This window comes from Harpia harpyja, chromosome 5, assembly GCF_026419915.1.
Source record: "Harpia harpyja isolate bHarHar1 chromosome 5, bHarHar1 primary haplotype, whole genome shotgun sequence".
Lineage (NCBI taxonomy): Eukaryota > Metazoa > Chordata > Aves > Accipitriformes > Accipitridae > Harpia > Harpia harpyja.
The window spans coordinates 41,458,004-41,471,933 of record NC_068944.1 but is presented as its reverse complement, the minus strand read 5'-3'; the positions used below and the strand labels follow the sequence as shown (position 1 = coordinate 41,471,933).

General features: G+C 36.7%; 1 protein-coding gene across 11 annotated transcripts in view; it reads right to left on the bottom strand.

Moving 5' to 3' along the window:
- The window catches only part of CSPP1 (centrosome and spindle pole associated protein 1), a 67,306-nt gene that overhangs the window by 36,196 nt on the left and 17,180 nt on the right, over positions 1 to 13,930 (bottom strand). For 9 of the 11 annotated variants that reach the window (XM_052786794.1, XM_052786795.1, XM_052786788.1 and 6 more), the window contains 6 exons: positions 12,710 to 12,811; positions 8,736 to 9,181; positions 4,935 to 5,036; positions 3,842 to 3,924; positions 2,038 to 2,131; positions 1,017 to 1,074 (listed from right to left, as the gene is read on the bottom strand). In XM_052786794.1, coding sequence (XP_052642754.1) covers positions 1,017 to 1,074; positions 2,038 to 2,131; positions 3,842 to 3,924; positions 4,935 to 5,036; positions 8,736 to 9,181; positions 12,710 to 12,811 — 885 coding nt within the window. The remainder of the gene's footprint in view (positions 1 to 1,016; positions 1,075 to 2,037; positions 2,132 to 3,841; positions 3,925 to 4,934; positions 5,037 to 8,735; positions 9,182 to 12,709; positions 12,812 to 13,930) is intronic. The other 2 variants (XM_052786793.1, XM_052786796.1) reach the window with 1 other exon arrangement.

Below are 13,930 nucleotides of genomic sequence, written 5' to 3'. Positions count from 1 at the left end.
AGAATTTTGATTCAGCTTCATTGCTTATCTACATGCATTCTCAGTCTCCTGCCTCACATGCTGACTAATAGCATCTTACAGCTATTCATTCATCTTCATTTTCTAAAAAACAAGAGCTCCTTTCACCTCTGCTGAACTCTCCAGAAATGGCACAAGTTTCTTTGTGTTGTAGCCTCCCCCAAAAAACAGCACCCTGGTAACCAGTTAAATTAATAACCAGTTTATTCTTGCTTGAGAAAGTTACCCATCCTACATCTCCAACAGCAGAACTCTACTGCACGCAAGACACAATGGCTTCGGGCACTTAGCAAACACACATGCAAATCATACTTGTCCTGTGACAATCAGTCTGCTACTAACATTACTAGTGCTGACAATCTACTCCTTCATACATGCTAATCAAAATTCTTAGTACAATGATCACCTTACTAAGGAAGTGGAGAGAGTAGTAACTCTGCATTAAGTCTTACAAGCAACACAATGTTAAATATCTGGCTTTTTACAAAATCATTATAAAAATGCTTGTAATGCTGAACACTGCATTTGATAGTTTAAAAAAGAATTACAAATTGGAAATTAAAAATTGCTGCAATAAGATCAACTTGGCTGCAAAACAACTGGATTTTTTTTTAATTGACAAAGAGCAAAAACTTCCTGCAGCATACTTTACATTCCCAAAGAAAAGTTACTAATGCATGCATGTACAGGCTACCACTGGACACTAAGTATTTTTTCCATGATACTCGCTGCTTGTACAAAATTTCCACTTGGTTACAGCAAACAAAAATGTTCAATAACTTCCATGAAAATATCCTCCTCTTAAGCTGAAAGCATGTGTAATGAGTTACAGCCTTATCATCCTTGGCTTCAATTTTATTCTATACTAATGCCCATTAGAAAAAACCACAACATTTATCATTCTGTAAAAGCCCTACAGAGTTTTGTGACTGGGCAACCACAGTGTACATGTAATAAAAAAAAGTCTATGTAGGTGAAAGAAAGTCCAAGTTCCTTACCTTCTTTTCTGGGTCTTGAGCTCCAGAAGCAGCAACTGAGAGCTCAAGTTCCTTCTCACTGTTTTTGTTTCAAAAAAGAAAAAAAAAAAAATCAGAGAGCGGTAACAACTATACTCATTCTTTCAAAGCACAGACCTCACAACTCTGTAGTTAAAATAACTCTGAAAATACAGGGTAACAGAAGACATGATTTCACTTGATTTCTTCTGGGGCCAAGAAAGAAGGGCACTATATTATTTGTAAATAAACAGAATTCTCAAGAAGTATCTGGCTATCATCTAGGCCACCTAATTCCAACTACCCTAAAAGGACAAAGCACCACATTGCTTTTTACTACAACCTTTCAGGACATTTCTTAAAAATTGATCTTTATTCACATTACAGCAAGAAGTTTATAATAAACATATTGAAATGAATGATTCAAAAGTACAGCAATAAGTACTATATTGTAATTTCAGGGCTGAGACTTGGTCAGCCTGTACAATTTTTCATCACAGTGAAACCATCAATAGTAACTTATTTCTAATTCCTTATCCCTTCACTAATATCACTGTGTGTTTTTATGTATCCATACTATCATTCAGCAGGCACCTACTAATAGGTAAGCAAGAAATTTATATTTTATTATTCTGCATAAGCCGGATGGTCAAGTGCTTTGAAAGTGAGAGGTCACTTTCCTAAATTGGAGGGCAAAACAAGATGCATTTTCAACTTTGCAAAGTAATTAGACACTCCTCTACCAGCAAGAAGGATAACTTCAGTTAAAGCTTCTTTAACCTTAAGAAAGCAAAAATAATTTTTTTTAAATGAAAAAAAATTGCTTTTTCCTTTATTCCATTGAAAGCTGGTGAATTTGTTTATTAAAAACTAAAGCTCTCATGCCAATGAGTTTAATTGGATGCAATATTACCTAGCTAGCTGGAATTCCTTAGTTATGAAAATTATTCTTACCACATTGAATTAATAAAATTCCTTTAAATTTCAGCCATTATCTTTTAAAAACACTGTAACTTTCCATTACCGTCTCTTATTTTGCTGTTGCTCAGCCATCTGTTCTATTAGTTCTTGCCTGTATTTCTCTTTTTTCCTTTGGAGAAGTTCTCGGTCCTGACCACCTAATAGAAATGACCACACATTTGCGTAAATGCTCCACAAAATACACAAAAGGTACTGGACAAAAACATCAGATTTCAGTCAATTTAAAACATGAAACACAACAGAGTATATGATCTGGGAATGTGCATAAGAACACTGGATCTTTACTGAATGAAAAAAAAATCTAGTTTTAATATGCAGTTTGTTTGGAGTATGATGACCAAAACTACTAAAATTTTCATTATTATTTTCCTAGTTTGCCTAGTTTTGTATAGTCAGGAAGCTACAAATTTCAAAGCTAACTGATACAACAGCATCTGAAAAAAGTTACTTAATTTTTTTTTTTTTTTCCCTCTAATGCTCAACTAAGGAAGATACACTATAGCACTCCAAAACTATGAGGCACTGCTCTGGATAAAAATTAAAGTTAAAGCTGAAGAGAGTCAAACCCACAGGAAGGAAAGCAAATTGCTCCACTTTTAGGATGGTTCCCATGACTACTAAGAATTAGCAAAGTATTGGCAGATATGTATATGTAAAAGGGAACAGTGATAACATCCCACATGGATTTTAAGGAATCCAAAAAACTTCCAACACAAAGTCACTGTGGATCTCCAGTGAAGTAGACCTGAACAATGAAGTGAAGGAAGCTGCAAAGTAACTTAAAAAAAAGAAACCCACAGCCAAAAAGCAAGAAACCAAACAACAACAACAAAAAAACCCCCATGATGTGCAACCGACTGGACTGACTGAATTTTTTATTCAATTATTGTGCTGGGACTGTGAAGTAACCAAAACATGCAAGATAACATCATAGTTTGTGACTTTGGGGGAGTCTGAAATCACTTCTCATTTCCAAAACTTTCAAGTTTTAATTTACTTAATCTTTATACAACAGTTCACAAATACCCTTCTCCTAACCAGGACTGCTAGGAATACAGATTCAAAACTTTGTGTACTCAAGTTACTACAAATGAGATGACTGAACAGATCAGAGAGACTGACCATTACAACACCACTGTTTTAATGCTGCCTTTAAACAGTTCCAAAAAATTGACCTGCCACTTACAGCACTGAAGATCAGGTAAGTTGAAATGTAAAAATAAACAGAAATTGTTCTGACAACTGTTGGTCAAACTTTCCACAATTCAAACCTAGCTTGCCTTCAAAGGCTCCCATCTGAAGAACTACTACAGTTCTTTTATTCTTGCCTTGTAATTTTCTGAATTTAGCTAGGAATGCTATGTTTTCAACAGTATTTCTCTCTACTACACTCAATAATGTTCCCTGCTAAATTTTATGGCTACATTTAAGCAGTAAGAGATGATCAGAATCATTTGTTCTTGCACAAAGTTGTGAATGGTACCATTTCCCATATTTCTGCAATTAAAATTCAATACCAAGTCGTGTCTCTAAATTTCTCCTATACTCCATTTCGTAAAAAAACTTAATAATGTATCTGGGCCTTAAACTGTTAATAAAATCTAAGCAGCAGCTTGGGCTCTTCAAAATTAATTAGAAAGATTTCCCCCCTCCCCCCGTTACATTAAGGGGGAAAAGGAACATGTTTTTCTTTTTTAATTTTCTCTATGTAAATAATATTTATTTGCCAGTCTTGCAACCAGCACAAAGAAAAAGCTGATTTTTCTAGTTTTTAATTATTGCCAAAGAAAAATAAAATATGCAAGGAAAGGCTAACTCAGTGTCACGAGTTAGGTTTCTATACATACCAAGAAGAAGGCCTGTTCCATACGGCATTTCAGCTGCAGACTTGGCCTGTTCATTAGCTGAAGAACTAATTTGTACCTGATTTCTGGCAAAGACAAAAAAGGAAATGGAGAGATCAAACTTGAGAATTTACTTGCAGTCTGTGTGAAACATGATAGATGCACTTACATCACTATGTGATACATTTATGACAAACAGCTTTGCTAAAATCTGAAGAAATATCACAAGCAAAAGAAGAAACCACCTGGCAAAAAGGCACCTGCTCACAGTTCTCATTTGCCTGCGGTTTCTGAAGCCATCAGAACACTGACTCAGTTGAGTACTTCAACAATGTTGACAGACTGAGCGGTGCCAGTCAAGAGTTTATGTAAGGGCTTTACAAGTGTTCTGCTTCTGCCTCATCCACTTAGATCACTTCAGGACTTGCAAAACCAAGACAAGGGGGGGGAAAAAGGGAATTTTAAAACTACTATGAAAAAGGATTCCACATTTAGTCTAGAGAAGAGGAGGCTGAGGGGAAACCTTATCGCTCTCTACAGCTACCTGAAGGGGGGTTGTAGTGAGGTGGGTGCTGGTCTCTTCTGTCAGGTGGCTGGAGATAGGACAAGAGGAAATGGCCTCAAGTTGCGGCAAGGGAGATTTAGGCTGGATATTAGGAAAAATTTCTTTACTGAGAGGGTTGTCAGACATTGGAATAGGCTGCCCAGAGAAGTGGTTGAGTCACCATCCCTGGAGGTATTCAAAAAGCGTGTAGACGGGGTACTCCATAACATGGTTTAGTGGGCATGGATGATGGCTGGACTCGATGATCTTGAAGGTCTTTTCCAACCTAAATAATTCTATGATTCTATGGTTATTCTAATCATTAGAAGTCTTCAGTTGGAAAATAGGTGATCTACTGTTTCAGAAACAAAACTAGCATGCAAGCTTCAACAGCTGATCTCAAAGGAAACATATTTTTCTTGTTCTACTATATCCTAGCTGCAGGAAAACTATCAGCCATTTCAGTCAACACACTAGGGATTTTAAATAAATATTTTCCTTTCACCATGATTTTGTAGTGCAATTATCAGAAAAATACACCATATACCACACCTAGAATTTCCAATTCTTGAGATCTGCTGCACACGTGCTCTCTCTTTTAATTCGTCTTCATAATCTGCAAGTAGATCTCTTCCTATTCCATCCAGATAGGGCCTTGAAGAAATAGAAAATATTCAGCTACGCTTGCCTAAAAACATCCAATCTGAAATGGAAGGTCCAGCAGTTCCATGCAAATGGATCCTCAGCATGACTGCACACTGGATGGCAGAACCAGTTCTGAAAATATCACACAAAATTTCTAGAAATAATTCACTTTGCTAGCATTGTCAAGGCAGCTGTCTGGAGTCTGAATTCCCAAGCCTGCTTTCATGTAACCTTTATCTACTGAGCCTGGTTAAAAGTTTTGAGAGCTGAAGAGCATTCAGCATTCACACTGCATTAATTGAAACAGATCTTGCTGCTCCTAATCCCCAGGAGCCAACAAAGTCTACAACAGATTTTGGCACACAGCTATTGGGCAAGTCTGGTGAAACAGTTAATTCATATATGAAAAGCTTCTTTAATGACAACCTAACCTTCACTATGCACCTGATACCATTTAAAAGAGAGAGTTGACTTTTGATCAAGATAAAAGACAGGTAACATGGTGAATACAAAAATTCAGGAGCTAAAATGTGAATCATCTACATATGAAGTAATATAATTGAAACTTCACATAATTCTAAAGATGCCAAAAATTGCATGGACACAAGGGAGCTTTCAGGAAAAGATCTGGGGTAGTTGAATTTACAGGCTTTTCCTGCCTTGCAAATTAACTACTCTTTAATGAGGACTTCAAGTTATCTGATAAAATAAAGCAAGAATAGCTATTCAATGAAAAATAAAGTACCAAATAGATGCTAACAAAGTTATATATTTTCCAGAGCTGGACAGAGCCATGGTCTTCCTATTAAGCAAACCAAAAAAAATACTAGGTAAACACAGAAAAAAACCTCATCTTATTCTTTTATGTAAAAAGATCCACAGCTCTGCCCATCTCTGTAATTTAAATAAAAGCCAATAATCAAAGGCGAAAGGATGCAAGCAGATTATTAAACATTGATTTGGCATCTTAACAACCAACAAGAACAGCATGAAAGAACAACATCCATCCTCTTGGCATAACATGATCTTCTTTCATGATCAAGATCATAATTTTGATAACGATCAATTTGCTACTTACAAGGCTGGTCACGTAAGACTGAAACACAGTCAGGAAATAGAAAGCCTAGTGCAAAGTGTGATGAAAGGATGCAGGGAGGAAGCAAAGAAACAAACCTTGGGATCCAAGAGGCAACCTTTTCTGTAAAAAGCAGCAAGCTTAGCATGGCAGATCCAGACATGTTGGCCCAATTCAATCAAGAAGCTGTTGTATCCTGTTCATAGGACAGACCTGGCTGCTGGGGATGGACTAAAGCATTCCACTTGTAAGAACCAAAACATTTTGCACTTCCCTCTCACTTTCCTGTCACCATTTCTATTTGCTGAAATATGCCACAGTCCTCATGCCTCCGTCAAAACAGAAACCTTTCTGAAAAGTCCCGTTACAAACACCTCCAAACTAATAAAGCCCATTTAAAAACATAAAAATTTTAGTACAGCAAATAAAAAATATTCCTCCTTACGAATTCAGTTTCTGTCATGAATCAAATGTATTCTGGAAAAGTTGACTTTGCCTGAAATGTAGAAAAAAAATGCTAACTCTTCAGAAGCTGAGCTGTCACTAACTAATAGATGTGTTTCTCCTTCTTGAAAAGAGACTGAATATAGTTCATAAAAGGTTAAGTGGAGCTCGTTGCAGAGGAGGAAAAAAGTACTAGATTACAAAGCACATTTAATAAAAAAGTAAAGTAATTTTCAATAAAAATACAGCAAAGTAGAAAATACACACCAAAAAAACCAAACCTTAATTTTTATCTGAAGAAGATGCACCAAGTTGCCAATAACAAAGTATCTTCTGTACTTCCTTTTAAAAGAAAACTGGAACTAAAACTGTTTCAGAGGCCTCTCCAAATAAGCAATGGGTTGCCTAGTGATATATTGATCACAGACGTTTATATAAGCACCATCAGTGTTTTCTGGGATAACTAAGAACTAGTATACTTCTATTCAACATGATACTGTCCACTGTTGGTTCAAACACCATCCTTGCTGATATTTTACATATATAATTATGTATATATTCTTTGAGAAACAAAGTAAACCCTCAAACTTTATCAAATGGTCATTTTTATTTAAATATTGGACTCTGTCCAATTGCATTAGACAATGGCAAACAGCTACCTAGTCAAAAGAGGACATTCATCCTTCTGGGTGTTAATTAACATAGAGGATTAATGTTGCTGTTAGTCTCAAAAATATAAGCATTTTGGTTACCTTTGTTAGACACCAAGTCAAGCTTCTAATATTTTTCTTTCTGAAAAGTTGTAGGACAAGACAAACCTACCCTAAAACCTCCTTTGCTCATTCCTACCAATATTACACTATAGGATGGAACAATTTTTGTATTTTGCATTCTCTTCTCTGAATCTCATTCAGCAGAAAATGGGCAATGCTGTTCCTGCTATCTATTTAACCACTGTTTCCATTTGCTAGACTTTTTCAGAAACATTGTATGAATAAATACATGCTTTTAGAAGCACATCTGAACATACAGTCTGAAACTCTGAAATAACCCATTTACTAAGTCTGCATCTCCTAAATGCTTCCAGACATTTAATTTTCTCCATAGTTACTTAATTCCTTTATGATTTTTTTTAAACGGCTCAGAAAGAATATCAAAACCTATTTTTGTAAAGAAGTTATTTTAACTCTATTGGCATTTGAAACTGGAAAAGAAGCATGACTTCATTCAATGTAGAAAATGCTTCTGCAGTAGAAGAGTATTTTAGGGTTTGTTTTTCCCAGTTATTAATTTGCAGTACTATACAGAAAGTTATACCTGCAAACAGTGACTCAAAAGATCATTTAACCACTCTACCAGCAATTAACAACGAAACATGATCATAATATTTAACACTGTTGAGAGTGGTACAATTTGTCTTCTGTTTTTTCTACAAGTGTTAATTCTAGAAAAAAAAAAAAGTAGTTATTTTGCCTAACAATGGAAAGACAGTGGTGTTTCCTTCACTGAAGCAACTGCAGGAGAATAACTCTGGCAGCAGGCTTAACACAAAGGGAAAAAAAAAAAAAAAAAGGCATCTACAACACTCACGTTCCCAAGATCTGTAAAGTGAACAAATGAACACTCTTCAAGCACCTTTTTAAAACTTATTTACAAGAAACTTTACTGCTTTATTTCATTTGAGTTTAGCTGTATAAAACACATCTGTTTCAAGTTTGGTACTATTTCATACCACAACCCATCTGTTTTTGAAAGCAACTGGTTCTTGCAATGGAATAACTGAAAGTGGCCAGACTGCCAAACCCTGAATGATTAGGAAGGTTATGCTTTTTTTTCTCTTTTAAATGAGTGAGCTAGAAGAGAAAGATTAACAACTTATGTCAAAGTAACCAAACTGATTTATCAGTTAATACAGTAAAGCCTATTTAATAATGAACTGTACATAATATTAATTTTCCTTCAGAATGATTTATCTAAAACACCCTCCGCTCCCTAATGTATGATGTATAATCTTAGGTACTGGTCCAATTCTTAAATATTTTTTCTAAAAATTTTTGCAGAGTTCTTTTTTAAAGTAAGCACAAAAATCCTGCTTTCACATGGGAGTCTTGTCTAATTTTCAGTGAGAGCAAACCACAGCTGTCAACAAGCACTACAGAAATATAGGAGAAAAACAGAATTAAGAATACCTTTCAGCATAAAAAACCCGGGGAGTTTTTCTGTCATAAGCACTTTCACATCTAAATCTAGGGTCCATTTCTTCACTTATCTCAGGATCATAGTCCATTCTGTAGTATCTTCTACCAAAATCACGATCCTCATCAAGTCTGTGATGCTTCCTAATAGGAATTACAGATTGGCTAGCAAATCCACGATGTCTTCGATTGGGAACATCCAAATCTTCATCACGTCTTTTATTCAATAGTCCACTTCTTAATTCAACCTCATCATCTAACCTATGATACCTGTCTTCCTCCAGCCATCTCTTATTTAGCAGCTCTTCATAACCTTCTGTAGAAGTAAAGGCATCCTTCTTGGGAGGTTCTGCATCTGTGTTACAGGGCTGTACTTCTGTACGTAGTTCTGGCTGGAGCCTGGTAACAGCAATAGGTTTTTTATTCCTGTCCATCTCATTCTGTTTAATGGGAAAAAAAAAAGAAAATATCTGAATATAAACAAATCACATTGAGCAAAAACTTGATTTTATAGTTCTTCAAACAATCCCTGAACAGGTACTGGAGAAAAGGTAGGAGGTGAGCAAGAAAAATACTTCAAGAAAGGCTTAAAAGCTAGGGATTTTTTTTTCTTGAGGAAAAAAGACTACTTTTCCTCTTATCTACTGTTTTTCAGAAGAATGGCTATCAATCCTGGACAGGCCTTTTACAAACCCCAATTTGACCTTCAGATTCAGAGCTGCAAAGAATCAAAAAACACTTTGAACTTTATACCTCATCAAGAGACTAGACATCTTTATTCTATCCAGATTCAGGCAAGTCTGTAATACTTCTTACCTATGAGAACAACCTTTTAACTTGACCATTTCTTAATCTATTTCTTTGCTCCCCAGAAGATGTCACTATGAGAAAAGAGAGTTTAGTGGATAAAAACCAACCCTCTGACACACTGGACCAGTGTTCAATACACACAGTTCCAGCAATCAACATGGTTTTGGATAAATCCTGTAGTATTTCTATGCACTAATCTTTCATCTGTGGAATAAAGGTAACAGTAACTCATACTTTACAAAATGCAATGAGAAATAAATTAAAGATGCAAATGACACCAAACTGGGAAGAGGAATCAATACACTAGAGGGTATGACTGCCACTCAGAAGGGTCTGACAAGCTGGAAAAATATGATGACAAAAAGCTCACAAAGATCAACAAATGCAAATGCAAAATTCTGCATCTGAGACAGAATAATGCCATGCACCAATACAGGCTGGGCACTGACTCTCTAGAAAGCAGTTTTGCAGAAAAAGGCCTGGGTTAGTGGTGGGCAACTAGCTGAACATGAGTCAGCAGAGCACCCTTGCTGGGCTGCATTAGCAAGTGTGTCGTCAGCAGGTCAAGGGAAGTAATCCTCCTCCTCTGCTCAGTATTTATTCAGTATTCAGGTTCTGGTGTAGTGTGCCCAGTTTCCCCCCTTCCCCATGGATACTGATGAACTGGAGAAAGTGCAGAGGATGGCCACTGAGATGGTTAAGGCACTTGAGCTCATAAAGGAGAAGCTGACAGAGCTGGGTTTGTTCAGCCTGGAAAAAGAAGGTTAAGGAGGGTATGTATGTGGGCAGGAGGAACTAGTAATTGCAGTCTCTACCTAACACATGGTTACAGAGATGCCAGAATCATGGTCTTCAAAGAATCAATGGTCACAAGTTGCAGCAAAAGAAATTTCGATGGGATACAGAGGGAAAGAAGTTCAGATCAAGCAGTTAAAGGCAGTGGAACAGGTTGCCCAGGGGAACCGTGGATTCTTCATCCTTTCAAAACTCAACCAGATAAGGCCTGACCAACCTGATCTAACTGTGAAGTTAACCCTGGTCTGAGCAGGGGATTGTACTACAGGACTTCCAGAAGTTCTTTACAACTTAAGTTTATCCTGTGATTATCTAAACTGTCGTATCAAACTTTTGAGGTTGCATATGTTAATCATAAGACCCATTTTTGACTCCTACTCCAAGTCAAATATCCCTCAGAGATGGAAGAACCTCAACAAATCCTCACCAGGTTTTTTTCCTGTTTGTTCTTTTATGACAGCAAAATTGTTTCTACACAAGAATAATAAAAATATAACGTACAGGTCCAATGGGATGACAAACAAAGCAGAAAGAAAAAAAACTTCACTCCCTAAATAGATTTGATTAGGTAAGTCAGCTGAGGAAACAAATGCCCAAACATGTAGAAAGGTCTTTAGAGATTTATAGACTCAGTTACACAAACACAAGCTGCATTTTTGCCACATATTCCCTAGGGATCACTGTTGTGTAGCACTCCAACCCTTGAAGAAGCCAAGAAGAATCAGATATTGAATTCCAACATCTAAATGATGCCTGAATACTGCCTTATAGCTGTCTACCCAGATTAAAATGGTTTTCAACTATATGACACACCAATGCACTTGGAGGAAAAGATCTTTCTCATAAGAAAACAATCTTTCTGGAGACAGACAAGAAACATTCTTCTAGACAGAACTTACAAATACATGGGTATTTGCACTTGCCAACTGCTGTAAGAAGGACAGCAAACTTTCAGCTGTTCCAAGTACAAATACAAGTCCCTTCATAGAACGACCTAGCTCTCACACTACTGTACACTTAAGAATTTCCACATTAAAAAAAAGTGGAAGGCCTTCTTAAATCAAACCTGCATTAGATGAGAGTTGCAAATTGTTGTAGTCCATCACTAAACTAAGGCAACAATATTTAAAAAACAAAATTTATCCAGTCTACACAAGATTTTACAACTAACAAGCAGCAGAGAGGCTTTCTCAGATCAATATATTGCTTCCAGATTACTAAAACAAAGGGTCTCACAACAATGCTAATTAGACCTAAAAATCCCCTGTTGACTGTTGTACTGGTTTTGGCTGGGATAGAGTTAAAGTTCTTCACAAGTAGCTCGTATGGGGCTATATTTTAGATTTGTGATGAAAACAGTGTTGATAACACAGCGATATTTTAGTTACTGCTGAAACAGTGCTAACACAGCATCAAGGGCTTTTCTACTTTTCACACTGCCCCACCAGCAAGGAGGCTGGGGGTGCACAAGAAGCTCGGAGGAGACACAGCTGGGACTGCTGATCCCAGGTGACCAAAGGCATATCCCATACCATATGGCATCGTGCTCAGCAATAAAAGCTGGGGGAAGAAGGAGGAAGCAGGGGGACATTCAGAGTGACGGTGTTTGTCTTCCCAAGTAACTGTTACATGTGATGGAGCCCTGCTTTCCTGGAGATGGCTGAACACAATGAAGTCCTTGTTTTGGTTTGCTTGCGTGTGGGGCTTTTGCTCTGCCTATTAAACTGTCTTTAACTCAACCTATGAGTTTTCTCACTTTTACCCTTCTGATTCTGTCCCCCATCCCACCAGCAGGGGCAGGGAGCAAGCAAACAGCTGTGTGGTGCTTAGCTGCCTACTGCCATACAAATCAAAGGCCTCAGCTCAGACTCCCAGTTCAATTATGCATGTGTCTAGCTCACTTTCAGTAGTAAAGACTTTTTTTTTTTGATTCATAAATGCACAGCACCATGTACTAGACAGTTGCCTGCACCTGCCTTGCTTTCTCATGAACTGGACACAGACTGAGGAAAAAGCAGCTACAAATAAAAGCTAAGAAACACTGTGTGGAGTTCAACATTTTGTCCAAAGAGACGGCTTTTTTGGCCACCACTTTTATCACCAAGAACAATCCAGGGACTTGCTTCAGACACACAGAAGAATGAAAGCATCCTTGTATCAGACAGACATGACTGAAGTAGGAATCAAGAACTGTAGTGTATGACTCGTAACCAGGACTTGCTAGATATATTCATAAAACTGTGGCCAACTGAACAACATTCTTTTCTTATTTTGTCTTACTTTGTATACCTTAGTCAATGATAAAACAATTGACAAGATCATTTATGTTCTTCTTTGTATCAGCTTCAGTAAAACTGTATTACCTCTGTGTTTTTCTTCCCTAATTTCCTTAGCCTTTCATTCCATTCTTCTTTATCCCTGAGATATTGATTGTACTCCTTGTTTCTTTCAAGCCGTAGTTTCTCCTGAAACAGGCATTGAAAAGGGCATCATAATTTTGCATTTTTGAGTAGCTTTTAACTTCATAGAACTGCAGTATTAAATGAATACATGCGAGCTGTGTGTTTGCCCTCCCCCTTCATTGTGATGTACAAATAGAGCTTGAATTGCTTTGAGGTTTTGTGGGGGTTTTGGGGGGTTTTGTTTTTTGGGTGGTTTTTTTTTTTTCATTCTGGAACATAGTACTTTCTCTTAATCGGAAATCTGTAAGTAGGAGTTAGCTTCTCGGGCATGAAGTCTAGTCCCCAGTAACACTACTGTATATCAAGTTCCATCTTAAAACCAGATAGGTTTCCCCCTGCTAAATCTATTCCAAAATTGTTCCAAAGCCTCACTCCTTTGACAATTAGAAATCACCTTTTAATTTCCAATCTGAATGTATTTACAGATGACTTAAACATATGAAATTTTTTTGTGTTAAGGTTAGTTGTGACTTGCCCCACTCATAATTAAAACAGGACAACAAATACACATGTAGACAAGATGTGTCAATTATAGCTTAGGATATAACTTGAACTGTCAAATTCAAACAAGCAGTTAAGCTGACTGCAAAAAGAGTCAAAAGTGCACAGAATGCAAGGAAAACTAAGAAAAACATGATCTATCCACCTTGTCCTAGCTGCTTTTGCAAGGTGATGTTTATAACCAGCTTGCTCAGGTCTAAAAACATGCAGGAATTGTACATCAATAGCCTAAGAATGTAAAATGAAATACCAAAGTCTCCGGGTAAAGCAAACTCTAATTTGCATTATTTCCTAATATTAGGAACTTATGTTTAGAGCATGGGGCATCTCTTATACTACCTCATTTCAACCATCATATAAATGAAAAAAAGAAAATTATATCACAGTATTACAAATCATGCTCTTCTCCACTGCAGTATTTTCCAATAAAAAAGCAAAAAGTATTAAAAAAATCTGAACATTATATATATATATTTACTCTCACATGAACAAATTTCAAACAAAAATAATTTATACCTCAATCACTATGGCAATACCAGCTTAATAATAGTTTTGCAAATGAAACCAATGCTCCCCAAAACTGTTCTTTTTCCAAAATTTGTGTGTATAGGTTTTCTGACA